The sequence below is a fragment of the Python bivittatus genome, unplaced genomic scaffold (genome assembly GCF_059951505.1).
Source record: "Python bivittatus isolate LINGU-HERP-01145 unplaced genomic scaffold, Pbiv_v1 ctg000320_np1212, whole genome shotgun sequence".
Lineage (NCBI taxonomy): Eukaryota > Metazoa > Chordata > Lepidosauria > Squamata > Pythonidae > Python > Python bivittatus.
The window spans coordinates 4500595-4527854 of NW_028277052.1; the positions used below are offsets into that span (position 1 = coordinate 4500595).

A 27260-nucleotide genomic window follows, 5' to 3' on the forward strand; every position below is an offset into this window, starting at 1 on the left:
AACCTTCCTATCAGCGTAACTCTGTGTCAACAGTGGGGCTGTTGATATTAACTGTCTGCATGTTCAGGTGTTTGCTCGTCTTTTGCAAGAAGAGATTTTTGCATTGTGAGGTCCTGAGATAGAAGTGCTTTTCTGAAATCCACAGTGGTTATTAGAAAAGGATTCATAGTTAGTTGCTTGCTTCTCCATCACTGCCAAGTCTCTATGGCCTTTTAGATATTGTGGGAAAAAAATGCATGGGATCCTTAGCAAACTCAAACTCATTGGTTTTGGAGTTGTCAATATGCAGCCTTTTTATTCAGGTACCTTTCTCTCCTAAGAATGTATACTTGGAAAAGAATAGTAGTTTCACAACTTCATTCCCTTAATGGACTCTTGAATTTACCTGTCCAGCAAACTGTGTTTTGTATATTGCCACTGGATTCCTTGCCTGAGGCAGACAGTTTTGGGTTGTGTTCTAAAGTGAACACCAAGTCTAACAGGCTGTGGACATTGAAACAATCAGTCAACACTTCTCAAGGACATCCGATTGAATAGCAACAGAGGGTTCTCTATTGAAAGGCAAAGCGTGCTCATTCAACTGGGTCATTGGCTTGGCTAGAGGGTTCAAGCCCCTGTTGGACTTCCAGGTCCCTGAGTGGTCACTGGATTCCCTGAGAATCTGTTGGTCAGGCTGTTTGCTCTTCCACTTGCTTATGGTTCTTCCAAGCAGTTATTTTTAATGGGGGAGATGATCTGTGGCCATGAAGAACTCTTGTACTTAAAAAAAGAAGGAGGTTGTAAGATTCAGAGTGAAGGTAAGGTAGAGAAGTGACCTGTGTTGGCTGGGGATTCTGGGGGTTGGAGATCCTATGGGCACAACATGGGGAGACAGGATTTAGGAAGGGGCTGAGCTGCTGAGGCCATCCCCTGGATTGGCTGATCCAAGGGCTTCAATGGATTAGACCAGCGTTTCTCAGTGGAGAATAAGTCTTCCCAACAGCCCAGTAGTACATTGTTGCTACAGAACAGTGTTTCTCAGCCTTAGCAACTTTAAGACGTGTGGACTTCAGTTCCCAGAATTCCCCAGCCAGCATGCTGGCTGGGGAATTCTGGGAGTTAAAGTCCACACGTCTTAAAGTCACTGAAGTTGAGAAACACTGGATTAAACAGCTTTTCCCAACTTCTTGTCTTCCAATCACGATGGGACTGAAATTTCAGAGTTCCTAGCTGGAATGGAGACTGTACCAGCTGGGCCGTTCTATGAGTTGCAGTCCAACCCATCTGGAGGGCACTTGTTTGGCACAGATTTGCAATATATTTTGCTTAAACTGAATGTAGCTGCAAGATACCATTTGTTGTTTTGTGAACATAGCTTCCTGAGTGTAATGAAAATGGATTGCTGGTCACCTGTGGTCCTTAACTTTAATCATAGTTCCTTGTTTTCCTGTTTCCTGCTGCCTGCGGGTGTTTCCTTTGACGTCTCAGAAATGCCTTGATTTTCGAGAAAAGGATTAAATGTTAATCTTTTGCATAGTTTAGAATGTGAAATATAGTCTTCCCTACAGCTGTTGTGCAGTTAATTCTCGTGCAGAATTAGCTTCTGTAATTCTGATTTCTTCATCCATTATTGCTCCAGTCTGTGATGGTGATTTATTCTTACTCTGATTATACAGATGAGGAAACTCAAGCTTGGAACGTAATATTTTGCTCTAAGGCAATGTGTTAGACATTGGGAGACAGGATGAAATCTATGCCAAATCTCTTGTAACAGAGAAGGAAGCAGAAGTTCTGTTATTTTTCTCTCTTGCTCTCTCTTTTTAAATCTGCAGAGTACAGATTTAAACAGTTAAGTATTTTATCTCTGTCATTCTGTAACTCTTGGGCCATTGTCCAATCAAACCTCTTGTTGTTCTATCTGACAGGTGAAGGATGGTGTCAGCATAACGTTGCTTAGTTAAACTGGCAGAAAACTGGTTTGTCCTTGCAAATTATTTTAAATGTGCTTAGCTTATTGTGTGAACACAACCAGTGGGTACTTCTTCAGTCAACCATCATTAAGCAAATTATGGCTTACTGTGATCTGAGAATTCCTCCCATGGTGGTGAAGGTGCAGAGTATGTTCATTTTTCCTTTGTGGAGGTCATTTCAGTGGTTGTTCCCTTAAGTCTGGGTTATGATTAGCTCCCATGAATGCTTGTAATGAAGGGAAGACATTTATTTGGGTGGGTAGAGAAGAAATGGGTTAAAGAGATTATGAGAGCTGGTGCAGCAGAGCAGAGGAAGTCCCTGGGCTAGAAGTTGGGAGATCATGGGGTCTAGTCCTGCCTTGGGCATGAAGCCAGCTGGGTGACCTTGGGCCAGTCCCTCTCTCTCTTCCCGAGGAAGAAGAAGGCGAGGACAAACCACTTCCAAAAAATGTTGCCAAGAAAATTGCAGGGACTTCTCATGCAGGAGTCAGGGTCGATTCAAAGGACCATAACAACAACAGCTTGGAGGACATCAGGCTGGGGAAGGCTGTGATGAAATCAATCAATCAATCAATCAATCAATCAATTTTATTTCGGCCATAGACCAGCATAGCTGTGATGAAATCCTTGGAATGGATGACTCTCTTGCTCTATTACTGCAAATGCATCATTTCAACCTTGAGGGTGAGAGGAGCAGGAATTGGTGGCTTTCACGCTAGAATGGGTAGGTGAGGTTTGCTGTGGTGCCTTTTGGAATGGCATAGAGGAAATGATTCAGTTCTGTTCTTTCAACCCCCCCGCCCTTTTATACTGAAAAGCTCAGCATGGTCATCCTGCATGCATTTGTTACGCAGTGCCGTCACTCTTCCCCAGGGTTTAAATGTAGGACACCATCTGGATGAATTCTGTTCAGTTAGTCTGGGGGAAGCTGTCATTGCAGTACGGGCTCCGGCTTGAGTGTGAGTCTCAACTCAACTATATCTGAGATTCCTGGGGCTGGGAATGTGCAGGGTTTAACTTAGGAGTTTCTGGGCCACTGGATCACACCTCCCCCCTAAAAGAAAGGAGGGAAAATGAACCTTCATTGTGTCTGTAAATCTCAGGTCTGGCTTTACACATTCAACCCAACGAGAGAAGTATGAGGTACTTTTCTGAGACAAATGATTGAGTTGGTTGGTCGGCTTTCTGGTTCTTACATACTTGCATATCTGAGGATGACTCCTGGTGCTTTCCAAATAAACAATAGTTAAATACAGTCATTAATAAGACAATTAAAAAAAAAAACTACAGCATTCCCTGCTAACTGCAGGGAGAGAGTCACTTTAGCCCCCCTCTCCCCCCAAGTGGGACAGTTCTGCAGGTCTCCGTAACTTCACTGGCCTATATGCAGAGATGGAGTATTTGTTTGGTCCTTTGGAGGAGAAGATTCAAATTAGCCAATTCTCAAAGTGATGATGATTGAGACACAACTTGAGCCATGGTAATCCGTGGTATCCATGGGGAGGTCAAGATAGTGGTTCAGTCAAAGCCCCACCACTTTTTTACATGCATCACAATATGCTTGACTTTTTTTGCCCGTTTCTTGTGGACATCCCTGAGTTGAAGAGATTTCTTAAGAGCTTTGACTGGGTGGCTCTATTACATTGAGACTATGAATGTGACTTGAACTTCTCCCCCGGCCCCCATGCCTGATTATCTTGTGGTTTGCTTCTTGTGTTTTTGTTCACTTGCATTTTCTTACTTGATTGCATTGTGTGAGTCACTCCTTGGTATTGTGATGTGCAAGGAGCCCACATCACACATCTGGTGCCCACATCTGGAATGAAGGCTCAATACCTTTCTGTATTTGCCTCTTAGAGACTCCCATTGATCCCTGGTGGTGGGAATGGCCTTTTGGAGAAAACAAAAGGGTTTGCACCACTGTGTCTGGCAAGCTGGCAGGTTGAGGAAGGTGGAAATATACTCACAGGTTACAGGGCAGTATCCACAAAGAGGTGGGTAGGTGGGCTGGTTAACACAGTGCCTGGAGAGTTTTTCAGTTCAAATCTTGCCACTGCTGTGAATCTGTTTTGTCCTGATTTCACCTTGGCTCCCAAAAGGCTCAATCTGCAGGGTTCTTGTAAATGCATTGAACACTGAAAATCATGGGAGAAATGCTGAATGTTAAATTGGCTTTTTGGAATCTGGAAGTGGGAAAGGAGCTAAGGAATGCATGGTGACTGATCGCTGGTAGAGTCAAGATGTTCTGAACAAGAAGACCCATTATTTCTGAATCTTGGCCGCGCTGGATGGGGCTGATGTAGTAGTTGTAGTCCCCTCTTCTCTGCAGCAGGTGATGAAGGGAGTCTCAGGTATCAAGATCTCTGCTTTGTTCACCAAATTTTTGCAGTAGAAGGTTGGCTGGTCTATTTCACAAAATAGATGGAAAAGAAGCAGTGTACTGCGTGCGGCTTTATTTGTGAAATATGTATAGCCAGCACAGTAGTCTAGAGTCTGCAATGGTGAAGATAAACTTTATGGCCAGCTTCACACAGTTGCTCAGCCATAATGTGGCTTGTTTAGTTTTGACTTCATGTGTGGCACAAAACCAGCCCATCATAATTTGCAAACCATGGTTTGCAGTTTAATGTGTTGGGTGAACCCCAGCCAAGAGAGGTTTTTTCCTACCAACCAGAGTTAAGCAAACTTTGGCTTCGTGCAATCAGTCTGTGGCCAGAAAGCATCTTAAAACTGTTGGACTCAATGCCACCCCCAGTGCCTGGGTGGGGGCTGCAAAGACCAGATTCTGCAGGTTCATCAGAAACAAAAAAAAGAGAGAAAACAAAGCTGGATAAATGGGCGTATCAACTTTTACTCTAATGAATACCACCTTCCTTGCTTTTTACCTGCCTCCGCCTACCAGTGAACCCAAATGATATTTATCCTTCATAAAGGAGTTAATTCCTTAACAGGATCTGCCTACTTTGTGAAGAGTTGAAGTGCTGATTAACATTTCTGTTGCATTTTCTGCTCAGCTCAGGGCTGACGTCACCTGCAGCTGAACACCTGCTGCCAGCACTGTTTACTTCTGAAGGGCGGCTCCAGAAAATGGTTCCAGGTCTCCTGGGCCCAACTTCAGGGTCTGAGTCACAAACAGGCCGTTAATGAACAGTTGGCTTCATACTTAGAAGTCTCAGGGAGAATGAATCCATTGGGAGCAGTTTTGGGTGGGAGCTGGAAGTGACCTTCCTGCCTTGTCAAGGTTCTCTGGATGTTGGCTGTATCAGCCTCATGGATGGGCATCTGTGCCCGCTCACTAGGCACAGACTGCGGATGGCTGGAGGGGGAATAATGTGGTATCATGGGAAAGGGCCTAGCTGAAGCCCTGACACAATCCACGCTGCAACCTTTTGTTCCAGATCCTCCATTGGAATATCCCGATAAATGCTGTATCATTCCAAAATCTGATGGCAATTTAGATGTTTTCTTAGCTGCATTGCTTGAGAAAGAACATCTCTCTCGCTCTCTCTCTCTCTTTCTCATGTTGTGGATCTCCTGGACACAGTGCAACAAATTTCTCGTTTTGCAAAAGATATAGGGGGAAAATGGGACAGTTGATGATGAAGAAAGCATAGATTTGCTCCCCAAACTGGAAGGGCTCCAAGTCTTTTTAAACAAATTTCCGTTCAACCCCATGCAGGGGTTTCTGTGCATCTGTTGGTGTACATGGGTGGTGTGCCAGGGGCAAAGTTGCATCTGGAGAGAAGATTCTGCATTTCACAGAAGCTGGAACTACCTGCATGGAAATGGAAGTTCAGCTACTTCCTTCCGACATCCATGCTCCTTTCCTGAAAGGGAACCAAAGTGAGGTTTTGTCTACATCCTTCATAAGACCTTAACCTTGAGACAATATTTGCACTCCTGATGGGTTTAGTTTTCGGCACATTCTGTGCATTTAGCTTCCCTTACCGTTACCTGTATGGCATGCTGGTTGAGTTATTAATTTCATTTTCTTTTCCTTTCTCTCGTTCTGAAAAGATCCAAAGATGATTCGCAGGAAACTGGAAGCACGTGCATCTTCTCCTTGGGAGAAGATAGGTATTATCTGGAAACGTAGTTATTTCTAATCCTGGGATGGAGGAGGATGGTGTTGAACTAAAGAAACATGCAGAAACTTCCTGTATTCCAAAAATATAAAAATTTCCAAGGGCCATTGACAGAGTAACTGGTGATGCACAGACATCATGGGGTGAACAGAGCCAGCATTTTCAGAGCTGTTTTTGGAGAGGAGATTTGGACTTTGGGGAGTTTTTAAGGAGTAAAAGGGGAATCTTAAACTCAGGGCTGAAGACAGGCTTTTAAAGCACCTTTTTATGCTTTATTTTGTCCAACTTGCACCTTTGAAAATCATGACCATGCTGGAAAACTGAGCTTGGAAAAGCTTTACTGTGCAGGTCATAATCTGCATTGCCATCCCCACTGTATTTTCTCTCGAAATTGCCTTAAGTAAATCTGCCCGTTACCGCTTCCCTTTTCCGATCCTTATCGGATTACAAATCTGCCTCCTCCTTTCTTTGGTGCATAACCAGGGATTGGGTGAGCACTGCTGGATTCCTTTTAAAAATTCTTCCGTTCTTTGAGTAAGCGTTTATCGATTTCTTTAGAGAAGATTTAATTGTAGTGTGGCGGAGAGGTAGGGTTGGAGATAGGAAGCTGTACAGTTGAAGGTCAGGACACAAAATGGTACCTTTTCCTGGAATTTTAGGTTTTGATTCCCTGTTCTGGGTTAAATTACCAAACTCACCCACTCCCCTTTTTTCTATAGCAGTGTTTTTCAACCTTGGCAACTTTAAGACGTGTGGACTTCAACTCCCAGAATTCCCCAGCCAGCATGCTGGCTGGGGAATTCTGGGAGTTGAAGTCCACACGTCTTAAAGTTGCTAAGGTTGAGAAATGCTGTTCTGTAGCAATGCACTGTTATGAACTGGGCTGTTAGGAAGACTCACGTCCCTCTCAATAACGCACAGATTTGTTAGTGTGTTTGCAGAGGCCTCGTATTATGAATCAATATTCTGGTTTTGCACTGGTATTTCTTTATAATTGTTCTGGCGGGCCTTTCTGCTTGATAGTTTTAATGAGGATTTGCCATCTGCTCTGAAAACATTTCCTAAATTGTGCAGCATAAATGCTCCTAAAAAAAAAAAACCCACCCTAAAGCAAATATAATATAATTACCTTGAAGTATAGATTAATTTACGCAGGCTTTTAAAAAAATTGTTGCTTTTGCTACTCTGTTGCTTTAGCTGTGTTTATACAGTATTTCTCTGTCTTCTTTGCCTTTCTTCTGTTTGTTTTTATTGCTTTATTCTCTTTAGTTTGTTGTTTTTCTCTTGTGGGGGTGATATTGTTTTAATGTATTATTTTTAACATGAACAGCCCTGGAAGTTTTGTTTTGCTTTTTAAAGTAAAGTGGGGGAAAAGAGAGGATAAAAATGCCAGATTAAGAAATAATAGGTTAGCACAGTGCTGGCGGGGGAATTCTGGGAATTGAAGTCCACCCATCTTAACGTTGCTAAGGTTGAGAAGCACTGGGTTGGCATATTCACAGAATCTTCCCAGCATGCAACTCCCTCAATGGTGTTATAGAAGACCCCCTCCCAGGACTAAAAGCCCCCAAATTCTCAAAAAACAGTTCTACTCTTGAGAGAGCAAGAAGTGGGACCTAAGCATGGTGGCCAAAACCCTCCCCAGGGCCTTTGATCTCTCTGCCCTTACTATGTCCATTAAGAAAGAGAAGTTCTCCTTATTTTGCTTCCTACACGGCCTTAGGAGTTTGCCCCTGGTTGATGGTAAACCATGCTTCGTCAAAGCTTCCTTGCGAGAGCAGAGTAGATCCTTCTGGACCTGCTGGCCAACCCAACCTGAGAACGTTGATGGACAAGGTGTAAGCATTACCGTGGGCTTCCCTCTTTTTCCCTTTAGCCTATTGCCTGAACAAGCTATGTGCACGAGCAGCAAGTGTGGGACTTCGGGAAAACCAGGGATGTTCTGCCCCCCATTCCTGAATCCAGTGTCTTATCCTAGAGGCTTCTTTGGAAGAACCCCAGTTGCCCAGATGTGTAAAGTGGCTTAAAAGAAAGAGAATCCATATGGTTTTCTAGTGGACAGAGGCCACCATATGGCCCATTATATTGGCATCCCTGTCTTTTTGTCCTCAGTATTATTTTCAAACAAGTTGGCCATTATTTTTTCCTTGGCAAAGCTCTCAAGAGTTATATGTTGCTTAGATGTTATATTCTGCAAGGAGACTGTAGCTGATTAACTTGTTTCCTTGCCACCTAACAACAATCTCTTCCTTAGCTCTGCTTTCTAGTTGAAGGGCACCATTTTTACTCCTTTATTTGCAAGGGGATTGAAATCTCCCCTTTTTAAATATGGTCTCCCCTTTTGAATCCATATTTAGTGGTGACATTCGCCTGATGTGACAGTGCATAAGTGGCAGACAGAATGAGGGTGCCTGAGTGTGAGGGTGCTGATTTTTTTCTTAAGAAACGTGTTTCTTCCTAAAAGTTGAGTTGGTCTTTTGTGTCTTCTTTAAATGGCTGCCCAGCTTCTTCATACATTTCCTGAGAGCCTGGGGTATTATGGTGCTAGAAGACCACTCAGGAGGTAATCAGGCCAATGTTTTATGACAGCAAAATATAATCATGTCTCTTAACATCTCTTCTGGATTTTTTTATATGGTCAGGCTGACCAGAAAGAATCTTGGATTTAGATTGGTAGATGTCCTGGAGATTTATAGCCATTCTTTGTAGACAATCTGTTTGAGCCAGGATTTTGAGAACTCAGAAAGTAGAAGTGGCTGGCCCTTTCCTCAAATGGCTGCTTGGTTGGGCACTCCCTATCACAGAACACCTGATTACCAGAAAGCAAACTCATAAGGTTGCTCCCTGTACTTTCTTCTAGACCTAGGATGCTGTCTCTAACCCTAGTTATGTCTAATTTCTGGACAAATGAGATTTCCAAGTAAAGGACTTAAGTTGTAGCCACCCACCATTTCTGTTTTCCAGAAATACCTGAAGAATCTCTGTGATGTCCAGAGGCATACTTGCAAATAAAGGCAGTGCTCGAGTCTGCTGTTTTGCTTTCCATCATGCCAGCTTCCAAAAGATTAAACAAACACACACAGAGAGAAAGAGGCATGGGGTTCACTAACAGGAGGATAAAATCCAGGTCAAGGGAAGTAACTCTTCTATTCTACTCTGCTCTAGTCAGACCCTGCTTAGAGTAATGTGTCCAGGTCTGGCCATCACAGTTCAAAAAGGACAGTGACAAATTAGAGCAAGTTCAGAGGAGGCCTACCATGATGGTGGAAAGTCTGGAAACTAAGCCCTGTGAGGAACGGTTGAAGAATCTGGGTAGGTTCAGTTTGCAGAAGGGACAACCAAGAGGAGGGGTGGTAGCAGTCTTCAGACATCTGAAGGAGTGTCACACACAAGAGGGAGTGGCCTTATTCCCTGCTGCCCCCAAAGGCAGGACCAGAACTGGTAGGTTAAAAACAACAAGGTAGGAAATTCAGGCTTCAGGATCAGGAAAACATCCAGTATCCTTGCTGGGCAAAACAGAAAATGTCACATTTTTACTCCAACTTTGGGATGAATATGGGGGGAAAAAAGGCAACAATGAGAATTGGGCCTTGCCAGTTTACTTCTCAGTGAGTAATGTTGTCCTAGAATATGATTTTAGTGCACCCCAAATGATTGCAGATAGGAGTTTGACTCCTTCCTTTTCAGCACGACTTAGTTCTTCTGTTTATGTTATTTTATCTTTAATCATTACTTCAAACTATTTTCTTACAGCAAACTGGAAAGCAGATTTCCTGCATCCCTTCTCTGATGCCTCTTCATCTCTTTGGGAAAAAAAGGAGGGGGGGGGTTATATTGCTTTCCAGGCATCTGACATGGACCACAAGCTTAGGGATAAGTGATTTTTTTTCATTGATTGCCCTGCCATTTCATAGAATTCTTTCAAAACCTCTCGGTTGATACGGTCTTCAATTCTGACGTTTTTAATTTGTCAGAAAAGCTAGAACCCCAATACTTCCCTTGAAATCCAAACTTTCATCCTTGTGCCTCAGTTGCAAATGTCTGCTGGAAGGAAGGCTACAGATCAAAAGAATCTCCAGGTGTTGCTGGTCTTGCAATCCCAAAGATGCAAAGACTTGTTCTCACAGTTGTGAACGATGATACAGCTGCTTTGCTTTGCTTTTTATTTATAAAACTTGCATCACAGTATTGAAAATGCATTAATTCTTCAGCCACATCCTGTGCCAAGTTGGAAGGGTCTGGACGGCTGATCTCCCCTGGGTTTGAAAGCAAAGCAGTCTGGCTGGCGAAAGAGTGGTGAAGAGGTGAAGCTGGAAATTAGATCTGGGTGGTCATTGGGATTTGAAGGCGAAAAGCTGGTTTGGAGCATGCAGGGCACGTGGGTAACCCTTGTCTGCAACTCCCTAAACTAGAAAATATGGGCAGCTGTCTGATCTTGGGAAAACGTACGGCTGTTTTAAGGACAGGGGAAGCTGCATTTGGACTTTTTGAACCCCCACCCCACCCCCCCTGCTATGCAAGCCCCTGTTTTAGGAATTGCAGGCAGGCATTCTGTTTGCACCTTCTGTGTGCTCCAAACCAGCTTTCCACCACTGAAGCCAACCAGCTACACAACCTGGTGGAAATGTCTATCCTTTTGGAGAGAAGCGAATGGTGGCCAACATCTCCTCACCTCTCAAGGGCTGCTTATTCATTTGATAAGCAAACAGGCTCTTCTGTTGTGCAGAACTACTGAGGAGTAAGTTGAAGGAGTGACCAAAGAGCTAAGAAAGGGAGTGAGAAGAGAGAAGGGAAGAGCCGGCTACTCAGAATGGTTGTCAAACCTAGGAAACAAAAAGTTGTAGGACTCTGCTTTTTCGTGGTGAATCTAACTAACCCTTGGGAATGCTTTCAGCTGATGTGCCAGCTCCATCCTGAGGTGGGTTGGACTACACCCCCAATAATTCTCAGCCATCAAGGACTCTAGTAGCCACAGAACCAGTGGACTGCAGTTCCTATGGTTCTTAACCAGCGTAGGAATGTGTTGACAGAATGGATGAGCCTGGGTTGTAGCTGATTAAAGTATCTCTGGAGAAGCTTATATACAGGCATTCTGTCAGGTTCAGCCCAAGAACAACAGCGAGACAGTCCAGAATCAGTTCAGCTCCTTTATTAGCTAACACCTAATAGACAGAATCTCGCCAGACTTATTCTAATCCCCAGCAACAGCAACTATAACCATGATGCCCTTAGGGAGGGGCTAGTCTCCTTCTCTTGACTTCCCCACACTCCGGCTGGGGGCTGAGGAGGTGCTTCCCCTGGAACCTCTTCTCTTCCCCCTCCCGGCAACCTTGAAGCTCCATTCCAGAATCCTCCCCGCTCATGTCTTCCATCACACATTCATTTATTCACTTGATTTATAAGCTACCTTTTTGTTGGGAAAGGACACCTGAGATGGCTTACAATTTAGAACAACAGATGCAGGGACAAAATGCATATGAAAGTTAAAAGCAAGTAAAATGAAAACATGAAGCATAAAATTAATTGGGCTTTAAAGGCTAGACAAAAGAGATTAATTAGTCTTTACAGGTTTCCGAAAAGCTCAGAGAGAGTGGGTCAAATGGAAATCCTAGGGGAATTCATTTCTTGGAGACATTTCCCTCCCCAGTTACTGTCATTGGAGTACTGATATCTTTCCCTCTTCAAGGTATTAAAAAAGTATATCAGCACTGGGTTGAGAGACTAGAAGGCACTGACCCTGAGAAAAGACCAGCTCTGTATTGTCATCATGTTCCTCTGAGGAAATCATGGTGGCTAGTCTTTCATGCCATTATGATTGCAAAGAGACATGATGATAGAAATTTCCACAGAAGACCTATAGAATTCAATGATCCTAATGCTGCCCTACCCTGGAGCTCCGGTTGCTCCTCTTTAAAATAACAAAGTATATAAGGTGACTAAACAGACTCTTCCTTTCTCATTTCTTCAAGAGCTGAAATGAGCTAGGAAGCTTTGCATGGAGAGGTTTCCTTGACTTTTTACCTCTCTCAGTGCTGTGTTGCTCCTCTTTTAACCACATTTTCTCTTTCCAGGTTAGCCTGAATGATTCTCACAATCAAATGGTCGTTCACTGGGCTGGGGAGAAGAGCGATGTGATTGTAGCTCTGGCCAGGGACAGCTTAGCATTACCGGGTCCCAAATTTAGTGATGTAAGTATTTTGTGTTTTATGCTTGGCTAAATATTGTTTATAAAATATCTACTTTGCTTTTAGGTTGGAAATACGTCCCAGATAGTAGACACTTCAACTTTTTTTATTTCTGAGCATCAACAGAATGTGCTACTTCATTTTGCATTTAAAAGAGATGAAAAAAACCCAAGCTTCTGATTACTTTTTTTAAAATAAAAGCTGTTTGGAGCAATTTCCCTGTGCTTGGTGGTCTCCAGATGTGCTGGATTACCATGCCCACTGCTTTCTGCCCACCCTGTTGTCTGGGGAGGGTGAAATTCATGTCCTAGCACCTCTGGAGGTCACTGGATCAGGAAGGGCAGCATGGAGTTGCTTTGTCAAGAAATCAAATTCTCATAACATTTGTTAAATGGACAATTTTAAATGGATATCACTTGGTGTGTGAAAGAGGGGCTGGCTTTCTTTTTGCAGGAGTGAATGTCTCTGTTTTCCTGCTTGTCCTTGTGAACTGTGCTAAGATACCAAATTAGAGAGATTTGAGAAAGATCCTCCTTCTCCTTCTCCTTCTCCTTCTCCTTCTCCTTCTCCTTCTCCTTCTCCTTCTCCTTCTCCTTCTCCTTCTCCTTCTCCTTCTCCTTCTCCTTCTCCTTCTCCTTCTCCTTCTCCTTCTCCTTCTCCTTCTCCTTCGCCTTTGCCTCCTCCTCCACCACCACCACCACCTCCTCCCTAAAGAAATCAGCAAGTGTAAAGCAATTTTTTTTTAACCTTGGATTCTGGTGGTCCTTGAATTATAGCTCTCAGCATTCCTGAACATGTAGGTGGGACTAATAGAGCAACCACATCTTGGAGAGCCAAATTTAAGAAAACCTGATTTTAGGTTGAATGGATGAATAGATGGCACATGATTTTTGGAGCAGGGAATGGCAATTAACATATAACGTTAGTGTATTAATATTTATTTATAAAATCAATTAGCAATTTAAGGGTAAAATAATTAAAGCACCAAGCTAATTAAATTAATAATTAAAGCATTAATTATTCTTTAACAATCAAATTAATGTTTCAATAGTTCAACATTCATTTAATTAAATCTTAAGGTCCTTTCTATTTATTTGGGGACTGATGTAATTCTGTCAAGTGCCATAGATAGGTGACTGTTTATAATGGTTACTTTTTCTCAAGGATCTCTCCAGGAACGAGAGCCTGCGTGTAAACGGTGATTTCCAAACAGCCCTCTCTGCTCACCCCTGTCCCCACCCGTGACTAAGCGTGGATTGTTTTCAGAATAATAATTTGGAATTTCTTTTGTGCCTTCTTTTAAGGCAAGGAATAACTACCATATCCCCACATTTTGGAAACTTTGTGCAGTACAAAAACAGCTCCTTTTCTACCTCCTGCTCTATAAAGCCAAATGTTCAGCAAGTCTGTTTTCTTTCTGAACCAGAACTGCAAGATGTTTCAGTGGCTATAAAAGCGATATCATTTCTCATGGTTGCATCTTCCCTTGCTAGGTTTATGTCTCCTATGACTATGGGAAGACGTTCAAAAAGATATCAGAAAAATTCAGTTTTGGGCCGGGGAACTCCAGCCGAGCCGTGATCGCTCAGTTCTACCACAGTCCGGCCGACAATAAGAGGGTAAGGAAATAAGTAGATTGACTATTGAATGGAGGAGAATTTATAGTCCCATCCTAAAATTTAGAATAGCAGCCCCCTGAAGCCTGATCCACGGGGTGTGTGTGTGTGTGTAAACCCATGTAGGACCCACTCTCTGAACACTTTTGCCACCTGCCCCTTGGGGAGTTTCTGACTCTCATCAAATTTGTCCAGTTGGAGGATCACAGTGGGAGGATGGGAAAAAAAACCATGATGAGTCCCAGATGCAGGATTTGTGGTGCAAACATTGCAGCGTTTCAGGGAATTTATCTTTTGTTGCTACCCCTTTATAGATCTCCCCAAATTATTAATCACTGTCAGGTCGCCCTTTTTATTGTCGCTATTAATTTTTCTCTAAAGGAAAACTTGTTTTCCTAAGTTGTTTTCAGTCCAGATTGAAAAGGCAAGGGGAAAATATTTTAAATGGAGAAAAAGGGCATCTTATCAGCCACGTAGCAGTTGGAGCCAGATTTGCAGAATTATTTTACTGGAAGAAAGAGCCCTTAGTGACCTATTTTAACTCTGTTGTGTCGGTGGAAGAAACTTGTATCAAATTGCTAATATTGTTGTTGTTATTAATTAAATTGATATGACACCCGACTCCCATCAACTCTGGGCGGCTTACAAATGATTTAAAACATGAAAACTTAACCCCAAGCTAGGAATTCTTGCTAGGCTATTGCTTGGTGATCGGCTATGTGCGTAATCAGACCTGAACCTTTTAGAACGGGAGTCCCAACCTTTGTTGCTGGGAGTCGGGCGGCTTATCTAGTTAATCAATTAAATTAATTTTGAGAGCATGTTGGAGGCACCCTCCCCATATTTTGGGGCTTTGTGTATTATCCAACTAATCGAGTTTATCCATCAATCCATAGTTTAGCCTATTGCTGTGTCAGCTCAGTCACAATTTTATAGAGATCTCTTGACCTATTTTTTTAACCTGTTTTGTCTTCCTCCCATCCTTCCCCTCCCTTCCACAGTATATCTTTGTCGATGCGTTTTCCCAGTACCTCTGGCTCACGATGGACTTCTGTACCACCATTCAAGGCTTCCCAATTCCATTCAAAGCCGCAGACCTGCTTCTGCACAGCCAGCTCCCCGGTCTTGTTCTGGGATACGACCGATCCCATCCCAACAAACAGGTGAATAAGAGAGTTGGTGGCTTTCCATAAACCTCTTCTTGGCAGCAAACGAGACGTTCTGAATCTGAAGGGCTTAAGGAATAATTTCCTGGACCTCCCAGGGTTTGCTGTTCCTGCAAACAGCTACTTCCCCTTCAGCTGGATCATGAGGAGTCCTGTATCTGGTGCAACAGATCTACCGTGTGTCTTCCGTGGGGAGCATCAAAGATATCTAGATGGTGGCTGCGACTATCGATTGAAGTCCCACCCCTATTATACGTGCAGTGCACATAAAAAGGGGCAGAACTTTGATTGCACAGTTTGCAGCTGACACCTTGATTTTTTTTATTCCTTCCCACAGATGCCTCTGATGTAGCATCTCAGCCCCAGGGCCTCCCTGACGTCTTTCTCCCTGCACAGTTGTCTCCTGATTATAATTTGGCTGTGATCATAATTACCTTAACAGTATTTAATTCCTTTTCATTGAATGAAGTTATGCTCCATCACAGGTCATCCCGGTCTGGCCTTGCCTGTTTTAGGAGGGCTCAAATTGGCTTTGGGCCTCAATGATGTCACCTTCCACCTCTGAGGGCCTCCAGAGGTGATACTAGATGACTATACCATGGTTGGCCAACCCAGCTAAGGATTATGTTAGCTGCCCAATGCATCTGAAAGGGGAAGAATGCAGATCCTGCCTCCCCCTTGCCCTTGCAACTTCCATATTTCCACCATTCCTTCCCTGCTGCTCAGCTGATCTCACAGATCTGGATCTCGTGCATGGTCAGCTGCCTTTGGGTTTTTGCTCTGCTCCTCTTCTGTCCAGGACCGAGGCCCCTTGATGGAAGAAAAGTAGCCAGCAGCAGCCCTCCCCCCACCCCCAACCCCCTTTCGGACAAGAATCCTGCTTTTGTTCTTCTTTAGCTCTGCTTCACGTTGTTTGCTGGTGCTTGGAAGGGACAGGATAGGAATCGGGAAACGGAGAGAGATGCCAGGGAATGTACTGGGCCGCTCTGATTTTGGCAGGAGCAATGCTGTTTGTCTTCTGTGGTTACACACCAGTATTTTTATGGTTTCTTTCTGCTCCAGCACACCAATGTCTTTTTTTTGCTTAGCCACAGACAAATCCTGCCCTGGGGTGAATACAATACAGTATTTCAGTCTTTCTGGTCTCATTGAACAGCACACTTTGCTCTGCCCCTTCCCTTCCCTTCCCTTCCCTTCCCTTCCCTTCCCTTCCCTTCCCTTCCCTTCCCTTCCCTTCCCTTCCCTTCCCTTCCCTTCCCTTCCCTTCCCTTCCCTTCCCTTCCCTTCCCCCCATCACATCCTATAATCTGATCCCATTCCATTTCTTTATAAATGTAGTCACTTTCAGCAATACAAGCTCATCTTTCTGAGTCCCTTCTTAGTTTAAGTTCTGGTCCCCCCAACTTAGTCACTGTTGTGCTTGTTGCTCAAATACCTTTTTTAGCTGTCAAGTCAGGTTCAGTTTCCAGAGGCCTTCTAGTCCAACCTCTGCCTAGGAGAGGAGTCCTCAGACCATCCCAGTTAAAGGGATGTCCAGTCTTGGCTTGATAAGTGATGATGATTAAGCGGGCCACTGCTTGGCAGCTCTCCCACTCACATTCCAGGGAGGTCTGTTCTCTTCCTCTTCTGCTCTCCTCTGCTTTGCCAGGCATAACCGGAACCAAATAATAATATTGGGATTCTGTGCTCCAAACAGCAGAATTTGACAGGACCTCTGCAATTTATGCAGGTGGCACCCTTTCTCTTGCATAATCTTTAGGCATGGTGCACGATTTTTTTTCCCAGGCAAAGAGTTATATTTGGTCCTTGGGGAGGACTGCATTTCCAAAATTAGTGGGTAGAACTGGGGAAGAAAACTGAATTTTCATTAGGATCACAGAATGCTAAAATTGGAAGTCTTTCTTGGGGCCATCAAGTAGAACCCACTGCTCAGATGCAGGAATCAAAGGAGAACCATCTCAAGGCAGTTCTGCTTGAAGGCATGCATCCTTTGTGTCGTTGGTTCCACTGTTAAATTACTGTTAACGCTAGGAAGCTTTTCCTGAAATGTTCAACCAGAATCTTCCTTACTGAAATTGATACCCATTTTTCGGTATCCTACTCTGGAACAAAAGACAACCGGTCTTGATCTTCTTCAGTGTGATTTCCTTTCAGGCCTTTGAAGAGGGAGATCACAGCTCTCCTTGGGGTTCTTGAGGCTGATTGGCTCTTGCGTTTCAGCTCTTTCTCTAACCACACATTCCACGTTTCTTGGTCTGATCCATTCAGAGATGTGGCCTCCTGGATGTTGGCAAAGAATAAACCCTGATGGATTGTTATCCTGCTCTCTGAATTTAGCTTGCCTTATCTTGAATCTCAATATATGTTGCCACCTTCTCATTTTTCAGCTCTGGAAATCGGATGATTTTGGGCAAACCTGGATTATGATTCATGAACATGTGAAGTCTTTCGCTTGGTGAGTTCTGGAATTTATTTGTGGGACTCCAAGGAGTCTTTATTCCCCTGCACAATTTCACTCCCCTCCTTAACCTGTAATTAAGTCCTTAATTCCTTAATTATTATTAACAAATACAGGTAGTCCTCGGCTCACAACAGCAATTGGGACTGGAATTGCCGTCATTAAGTGACACAGTCATCAAGCGCAACACCATGCGACCGCATTGCTTAGCAATGGCAATTCCAGCAGTCATGGTTGCCATTGTTAAATGAGGACCGCGTGGATCGTTAAGCGAGGACCTCGCTTGACCGTGACTTCCGACTTCCTGCTGACTTCCCCATTGACTTTGCTCGTGGGAAGCCGGCAGGGAATGTTAGGAATTGCAATGACGTGACCTCAGCAACGCTGCGACGGCCATAACTACAAGGACCCGTTATAAGTACCATTCGTTCAGCACCATCGTAACTGGTCGCTGAATGAATGGTTGTAACCTGAGAACTACCTGTAATGTTATGTTTCATTCTCCATGAGGGGGCAGGATGTTGAGAGCCAGTGTGGTGTAGTGGGGAAGATGTTGGACTAGGAGCAGGGTGAGCCACAGGAGCTCCCTGAGGGACTTTGGGCCAGACCCTCCCTCTCAGCCCAACCCACCTCACAGGGATGTTGTGGGGCAAAATAGGAGGAAGGAGAACTCTATGCCACCTTGACCTTCTGAATGAAAGGTAGGGTAGACGTCAGTTCAATGAAGAAATACATGAATGACTCCTCCCTTCCATGGCCTCTCTCAGGGTGGGGTGTCTGTATCAGATTTTGGAGCATGTTTCCCCATGAAGAAAAGAGTTCCTGGTGAATCAGGTCATGGACTACATTAAAGCTTTATTTCAGGGTTTATTAGTTTACACCCCCTAAGAATGGGCAGTTGCCTTTGGATTTTGTATACAAACTTCTTGAATCCCAGTCTTTGCCTTTATGTAGTCAAGATGTCTTATCATCAAAAGCTTTGCCCCAGAGTTGCCCAATCTGGGGTGATTTCAAATGAAAATGTCCCAATCTTGTGTGGTTGAGCGACCTCCCAAGATTTTGGCCAAGATTTTAAAAAAGGGTTATTTTGATTTTGCTGTGCCCTCCCCCCTTCCCTCCCTCCCTTCGCTTGTGGTATCCGCATGGACTGCCAGAGGTCCCTGGTTCCCAGATTGGAAAATTGTGTCCTTGGGGCATTTGGCTGACCACTGTTGGAAGCAGCCTACTGGGGTAAAGGAGGTTGGCTGGGGAATTCTGGGAGTTGAAGTCCACACATCAAGTTGCTGAGGTTGAGAAACACTGATCTAATCTGTCAGTGCCTATGGCTGCATGATGGTACATTCTCCAAGTTACACGACACACCCAGTTGGGAAGTCTGTTGTGGTGTGTTTGTATATGTGTGTAGAGAGAGAGAAAGAGATAGTAAGAGACCCAGCTCTTCTCCATCCCCTGATGAAGAATTCTGGAAAACTCAAAAGCTTGCACCCTTTTGGGTTGACCTTTTGGTGAGTCTGAATGAAGGAATCGCCCCATCGCTTTTTTTTCATACACCAATTCTTTTTTCTTTTTTTTTGTCACTAAGGGGTGTTGAGCCGTATGACAAGCCAAATACAATTTATATCGAGCGGCATGAACCTACCTTGTCCTCGACGGTCCTCCGCAGTACAGATTTCTTCCAGACCCGGGAAAATAAAGAGATTTTGCTGGAAGAGGTCGAAGACTTCCAGCTCAGGGACAAATATCTCTTTGCGACAAAATCTGGGGTAAGGAACTGCTCTTTCGGGGGCTGCAGAGGTATCTTCCGCCAACCAACCACAGACTGCAAGGTGGCCCCAGGCCCTTCAGGATTTATGGAAAGCATTTCAAACAGGGAAGGCCTTGCTGTGTCGGAATCTTTTGCAGTTTCTTCTCCAGCTGGTAGAAGAACCGAGAGTTTGCTAAAGGGATGTTCTAGGACCTTTCAATTTGTATTCAAAATTCAGTTTGTATTTACAATTCAGATGTATGATTCTTACGACGTTTAGCACGGTTTGCAGCTGACTGGGTGCAACAAATGCTAGTTTGAGGCCATGAGAATAACAGAAATGTGGAGTCTTTAGTGCTCTCTGAGCTTGGTGGTTTGCTTGAAGACGTTTCATTGCCCAACTAGGTAACGTCATCAGCGTTAGTGAGTTGCTCCCTGTTTATATACAGTAGCTTGCCCGCCTGTGTTGTTGGGGGTGTAGCTTGGTGGGGCAAGCTACTGTATATAAACAGGGAGCAAACGCCACACCTGCTAGAACTGATGATGTTACCTAGTTGGGTAATGAAACGTCTGCAAACAAGCAACCAAGCTCAGAGAGCACCAAAGACTCCACAGTTCAACCCTGAGCTACATATATTCTCTTCTATTAGAATAACATAAATAAACATTTTAACATAGGCCATTGAGTGGTATATATTAGTTTATTTGTTAAGGAATTTTACATGTTACCCATTCCTATCTGGGCCTCTAGCTGGCTTAAAATGATTTGTCTCTGGTAAATCCAACCAGATGTCAATAAAAACAAAAAATCACAGCAGCATAAAAAGCAAAGCTCTAAAAAAAACAGGATAAAAAGAAATGTTTTAATCTCCCCTCTCCTAAATTATAATAAAGAGGGACCAGCCTTGTCTCTTTTTGTCTCAGCCCCGCCAGGGAAAAAAAGCAGAATTAGCTGTTGATGTTCATTTTACACGTAGCAGGACGTGCAAGAGGTGCCCCGTTGAAGATCAAAGAGCGCGTTGAGCAGTGTCGAACCAGCCGCCCTGCAAACAACCACATGAAAAGGTCATTTTGCACCTTGGTCCAAATGCACAGTTGATTTGGATGGGATAGCTAAACCCCTGCTGTTCTCAGAGGCTTCTAAACTTCTGACATAGTTCTCTGGGGTTATTTGCAAAGTTGAAAGCCCTTTACCCTGGCCTCCCTTTAGAAAACATATAGATCTTCTATACCGTGTCAAAACGTTTGATGGGGAAGGTTCCATCAAACAGGCAGGAACACAACCGGTCACTTTCTAACTATTTTATTAGAACATATTCTACAAGTGAACACCCACCCTCCCATTCGCCTGCACACGATGGACCTTCTCAGAAAGGAGGAAAGGTAGAAAGGCACAGAGGGGAATTTCCCCCTTCACTGGCCAACGAGTTTGGGACATGACATTTTGAACCCCGTTTTCATCTTTTATGCTAAGAAAGGTCATAGCCTCTGTGCTGATCTTCACAAGTTTTTCTACTTTGCTCTGGCCTCGTACCTTCTCGTTTTGATGTGTTGTTCCTCTCTCAAGGAAAAAACTGAGGACCAGCCACGCCATCATGACAGATAGACCTTGTCTTAGCAGCTCTAAATGGCACCGGTTGATGGCTTCGTCTGATTCTTCAACTCTTCCGTTTTCTTTCGCTTTCCTTTCCTGCTTAGCTGGTAATGAGAAGGAGAGCACAATAGGCTATAAAGAAGAGGCTCTGTGTGTGTGTGTGTGTGTGTGTGTGTGTGTGTGTGTGGTAGAAACATCTGCAGAGTTTCACAGGAAAAAGATGCAGTCGGAGTAGAATGAGATGCTGGAATTTGTCTAGAATTCCTTGTAGGAAAGTTAGCATGTGAATTCTTCCACCTACGGGCATCCAGTTTTGGCTGTTGACACTAAAAAAAGTCTCTGCTCAGATGGGCTTGCCCCTCCAAGTCAAGACAGTGGACCAGGGTGGACCAAACGTTTCATAGGATGTGAGGCCAGAAGTCCTGGGTTTGATCCTTGCTATCTCCACTGAAAAGGATGGAGAAGTCCCTGATGGGGCAGTTTTTCTCTGGCCAAGATTTTGGGCATCTGCTGCCAGGTGGGGCAGATGGGGTGGGATTAGATGGCTTGATTTGATAAAAAGGCGTTTTGCGTTCACTGGTGATACCATGCCGATGATGTTTCCAGAAAAAAAAGGGAGAAGAATCTCCTCTTGCTCTCACTCACACGCCACTTCTTTTTAAATCCCCAACCACAGCACAGTTACAACATTGTGGCATTGCTTAATTGCTTGGATACCAACCAGCAAGCGAATGAGTGTTGGCTTAGGCTGGGAGCCCAAACCACTGTTGTTTAAACTGCCCCATTGTAACAAATGGATTCGTTTGGTTCAGCCACGGTGAGTTTGGAGCAATCATTTTTGGCAGGCTCCCATGGAAAAGGTTTTTGTTTAAAAAAAAGTTTCAAAACTCTGCAGTGTGTGCCTACCTGTAAAAAACTAATTTGGGACAGAAACAGTCCTGGAAAGACCCTGTATTAGTCTTTAAAAGGACATGGAAAACCTGGGGGGGAAAAATGCTGGTTCTTTCCACTCTGCAAGGGTGCCCTGCTGATCGCCTGGACTTACCTCTTTGTTCACCAAAGGCGAGCAGGTAAGCAGCATTTCATAAGACAAATTTACTTCAAGGAAGTGTTGCCTTGAAGACTTCTTTTGATAAAGTTATGGTGACTTCCTGTTCCATTTGATTGCATTGCCAGAGTCCTGGAGAGAGAATTGTTTAAACATTAAGCTGAAATTTAGTCCCGGAAAATCAGTGGAACGTGAAGATTTATTTAGGGCCTTGTGAAGGATTTTTTTTTTTTCCAGTTTGCAGAAGTTTAATCACCCTTTTTGATTCAGGATGAAAAAGAGCCATAATGTTTGGTTTTCTCTTCACAGCCTCTTTTAGGTGATCAACAGCAAACTTCTGTTCAGCTCTGGGTGTCTTTTAACCGGAAGCCGATGCAGGCTGCACAGTTTGTAACAAGGCACCCCATTAAGGTATGCACAAATGAGGGGGACTAGAAACTTTATTCAGCCATAAACCGTGCCTCTACAATCAGCACACTTTCCGTTTTTGTTTTTTTTCCCTCCTTTTTGCATGTTTCTACAGATCAATGTTTCTCAACCATGGGAACTTTAAGGTGTGTGGACTTCAACTCCCAGAATTCCCCAGCCAGCATGGCTGGCTGGGGAATTCTGGGAGTTGAGTCCACTCAACGTAAAGTTCCGAAGGTTGAGAAACCTTGCCGTAGATTGTAAGCATCCTTTAAACAAATGCTTTGCAAAGAAAAGAACCCCTATCTTTTGGCTATTCACAGCAGGTCTGAAAGGCAATATCATTATGCCCGTTGTGCAGCCAGGAGAAACTGAGGCTTATCTAAAGTCACAGTGAACCCATGGCAAGGGGTGAGACTCTGATGGTGTTTTTGGGCATAGAAGTCACACATTTAAGCCACTGTGCCTGCTCGAATGCTTTTTTAGTACCCATTAAAAAAAGAACAAAAACGTTTTTCCCCTCCCAAATTTTATCTTGAAGGAGTATTATATTGCAGACACTTCCGAAGACCAGGTGTTTGTGTGCGTCAGTTATAGCAACAACAGCACCAGCCTCTATATCTCTGAAGCCGAAGGTCTTCGCTTTTCGCTGACTTTGGAAAACATCTTGTATTACAGTCCTGGCGGAGCAGGGAGTGACACCTTAGTAAGGTAAGGTGGTGGATGATGCTCCTGGAGAGAGATGACTTGGTTGGCGTGCTCCTTCATCTGGGAGATACGAGATGCTCTCTCTTGGGTGCCAGTTTTGGGCAATGGGCACAAGAGACAAGTATTTGTTTAATTTGAAGAGCGTATTACGACCCCCGACCTCACATAGTGATCTCAGCCACCTCATAACCACCAACAGACCCACCAGATGAAAACAGAGCAGACCCACCAGAGGCCAGACCATCCATAGTACTGTATGGTCCTCCTGACTCAACCCCCTCCTAACTCAAGGCTTGGGGGAAAAGCCAGGTCTTCATGGCCTTCTGGAAGGCTAAAAGGGTGGGGGCCTCTCCAATCTTGGAGGGGGCGCTATTCCAAAGGGCTGGGGCAGCTACAGAGAAGGTGCACCTCCAAGGTCCCATCAGATGACAGCGTTTAAGGGAAGGGAGCTGGAGCGCGCCCATCCTATTTGACCTGGTAGAAGATAGATCCACCTTCCACCTGGTAGTTGGTGAAAGGGTTGAGATAAACCTTTGCAGCAGAGGCCCACGAGCCTTCTCACCCCACGGGCCTTGGGGTAGCCTTTGAAGGACTTGTAGAGAGCTGTATTCCCCCAGTAGTCAATCTAGGAATCAAAAATATACATTTTAAGATTGAATTATTAAATTAAGTGCAATGAGTAAGCCTGTTCCTTGTGTGTTTCATACTTTGTGTAACATCGAAATCATAGTTCAGTGACAAATTTTGGACAGAAGTGGGGAGGGGTTAGCTATACCTGAGGATCTGTGAGATGGGTCAGAATGGGGAAGATTGTAAAATACCTGAGGTGTCATTGTTTTGACTGGGAACCTATTGAATTGAAGTTTAATTAATCAAATTAAATTAAATGTTCATTGTGGCCCTGCTCACTTAGGACATCGTCCTTTAGATTGTATTAATCCAATAAAATTGTACTTAATATGAAATTAAATCCTTCTTATTGTCTTTTCAGCAATGGGCAAAGGCATTTTTCTCCTTTTTAATTACACGTTGCATAGTTGCCATGTTCTCAACCCTTTATTACTGCTATTACTCTGCTATGGTTTATTTTACTGCTTATTTTATTTTGGACATTTATGCAGTGTTTTAATGCATGCTTTTGTCAGTTGTTTTAGCTGAGTTTTAATGGTCCAAATTTTATTGCAAACCATCCTGGGGTTTTTAAAACGAGAAGCAGGACACCAACATAAATAAGATAGCGTCGCATAGCCTAACACAACACAGCACTGTGTTTTCATCCCATCAATTTTCTTCCTGTACCCCACCTACTTTTTCGAATTGGGGGGGTGCTGTAGAGAGCTGCAAAGATTACCTCGGAGAAGTCTGCTGAGATCGTTGCCCTGCCTTGACTCTTTTGGGTTTAAGTGGGAGGAAAGGGGAAATGCTGTCAGGCTTTCAAGATTTATTGATTTATTGATTTACAATTCAAATTTAGTCACCGCCCATCTCACTCAATGAGTGACGTTGGGCAGATTATAGCAAAAACAAAAATAAATACTGCTTAACATACTGATTAAAATACAATAAACCAATGTTCATGAATAAATAACATTGCCAAGGCAACTGATGGTAAGTGACCGTTGTTATCCCAAGGGGGCATTTTCAAGGTGCCAGCCATTCCAAGGGTTGGTTACTCCTCCTCATGCCCACGCCTGTTGGCAGAGCCAGGTCTGCTGTTATCATGACCTGAATCAGTAAAATAGAGTTCCAGTATTTCTCGCCATGTCTGTTTCCTGACCTGGCCTACCTCGCAGGGCTGATAGGGACCCTTCTGAATCCTTCTAAAGCCAGGCCTGGCTTGCACCATGAAAGCAAAGCTGCATCCCTGGGCTGCAGAAGGACTTGAAATGATGCAGCCTTTTGTGGGAGGAAGTGAGCGAGGCAAATGGCAGGAGCTTCTTTGGGAAGTTCAATTTAATAGAGGTAGCTTTTTTTAAAAAAAAAAATAGCTCGACTGGGGGACACTGCTGCAGCAGCTGTGATTTTTAGGTGCTTTGCATTTCCCCCCACCATGGATAAGGTAGAGAACGGAGATAGCCTCGAAGAAGACACACGGCAGCCACTAGGAAGTCATGCATTTAGCCCAGGAAAACAGGAGAGGGTGAGGAAGATACTCAAGAATGCCCCGTCTTGACTCTCTTTCGTATTGGAGGAAGGGAAGGGGAAACACTGTTGGGCTTTCAAGATTCTGTTGTTATAACCTGTATCAGTAGAGTTCCAGTATTTCTCGCAAGGTCTGTTTCCTGATCTGGCCCACCTTGAAGGGCTGCTGGGTCTTTGGCGAATAAGCTCTTCTTTTGGCAGATACTTCGCAAGCGAGCCTTTTGCAGACTTCCACCGCGTTGAGGGCATTCCGGGGGTCTATATCACCACCCTGATCAACGGCTCGTTCAGCGACGAGAACATGCGCTCGGTCATCACCTTCGACAAAGGTGGGACTTGGGAATTTCTCCAGCCTCCAGAGTATACTCACTATGGCGAAAAGATAAATTGTGAGGTAATGATGCCGACATCCAAAGGAATGACGCTGCCTGTCTAAAGGCTTTTGGATCGCTCATTGCATTCTTGGGTCCTGGTTAAGCTTCACTCGAGTTCTAAAAGTAGGCGCTGTTTGGGGAGATCACACAACGGTGAGACTATTTTTTTGTTGTTGGTCATCGTTGGGATGCGCAAGCAGCAGTGCACGGCCAATTTTCTGGATCGTGTGCATGTTCTCCCATGAGTATGTGTACTTTTTGAACAACAGGCTGTCACTTTCTCTCCCGGAACTTGTGCTTGCACATCTGGGCAGATGCAAATCTAAATTTATGCAGTCTGCAGCGTCTGTGCAGCCAGTCAGCTGAACTGCAGTGAGAAGTGGGCTGTGAGTGTAACCTTTTCTCCCGGTTCTCCGCCCTACTAATCAGCCGAACAATGTCTGAGGGACCCTCCAGGAAAGAACCTTGAGTACTTTTCTCCTAGAAATTCTGCTGAAAATAGCTCTCGTCCTACTCTGATGTTGTAATGGCCTGTGGGAATGACCTTGGGAGACCAGAGGGAGAGCCCCAGGCTGCACAACTGCCATGTAAAAGTCATCTCAGCCCAGAGAAGGAGGGAGGGAATGGGAAACGTTTCAGAAGGGAGTCTTCCTGCTTTTCTGGAGAATAAAAGGAAAGGAGGGAGAAATACTTTCAGTTTTGCAAGATTGATGTTAGCCCTGCGAGGTAGTCCAGACAAGAAGCACAACCAGGAGTACTAGCTCTGTTAACAGAATCTTGCAAGACTGAAAGTATTTCTTCCCTCTTTTCCTTTTATTCTCCGGAAAACTAGGGAGGGTCCCTTCTGAAACACTTCCCATGCCCCTTTTTCTTCTGTGGCATGAGATACCTTTTATGCGCCGGTTGTCCAGCCTGCGGCTCTCCCTCCTGTCTCCCAAGGTCATTCTCCAGACCATGACAGATGTTGACTCCAATGCTTATTGTCAATGCAGTAGATGAAGAATACATAGGCATATGAGGCCTGTTGGAACATATGCACATAGACTGGGAAATTTGGTCATATTGTTTGGGACACATGCACCATTCTTCTGTGCAGACAAATGCTGTGCGAATTTTCCACGAGGCATGAGGAATGTTGGCCGAGGCAGTTGTGATACCCTTTAACGATTCAATTGATTACTTCTAAACATGTACCCGCTTGGAAAGGATGTTTTAGCAACACTTGTGCTCCTTGCCAAAAGGGTGGTGCATTTTTTCAGCATGCAACTGAAACTACGTGTGCTGAAAACACATAAATGCCTGTGAGCAGGAATTAGCTGCAGGTTTTTGGAACTGCCTTGTGTTTTTTCAAGAGGGCCCTTGATAACACACACAGATTGCAGAATGGTTAATGCAGCTTTCTTGGTAGGACAAGGCAAGTGATGTTTCTGTTTCATCTTCACCAGCTTTCTTTGGGTTGTTCCCTTCACTTGGCCCAACGACTGAGCCAGCTCCTCAACTTCCAGTTGCGCAGGATGCCCATCTTATCCAAAGAATCTGCTCCAGGGCTGATCATTGCAACAGGTAGAACATTGTTTTTGCTTGGTTTGCTTTGATCCTCTTGCTCCCCTCCCCCCAAATCTGGCTGGTTGATGGTAAAAGCACAATGTCAATTGAGGATAACTTCATCTTGCTTTCTCTCTGGCCACTAGATGTCCTGCACCATTTTAGGGGGTCATGCTCAGCGTTGGGTAAACATCGAGAAGAAACTTCTTAGATCAGAAGTTGGCAACCTGGATCTGCC

The 27260-nt window shown here is 44.2% G+C and overlaps 1 protein-coding gene across 2 annotated transcripts in view; it reads left to right on the plus strand.

The window, feature by feature from the left end:
* SORL1 (sortilin related receptor 1) overlaps nt 1–27260 on the plus strand; it is a 78049-nt gene that overhangs the window by 2970 nt on the left and 47819 nt on the right. For both annotated transcript variants that reach the window (XM_088138995.1, XM_088138996.1), the window contains exons 2-10: nt 12106–12222; nt 13713–13838; nt 14837–14998; nt 17389–17456; nt 19042–19222; nt 22155–22256; nt 22795–22964; nt 25305–25497; nt 26923–27040. In XM_088138995.1, the coding sequence (XP_087995121.1) occupies nt 12106–12222; nt 13713–13838; nt 14837–14998; nt 17389–17456; nt 19042–19222; nt 22155–22256; nt 22795–22964; nt 25305–25497; nt 26923–27040 (1237 nt within the window). The remainder of the gene's footprint in view (nt 1–12105; nt 12223–13712; nt 13839–14836; nt 14999–17388; nt 17457–19041; nt 19223–22154; nt 22257–22794; nt 22965–25304; nt 25498–26922; nt 27041–27260) is intronic.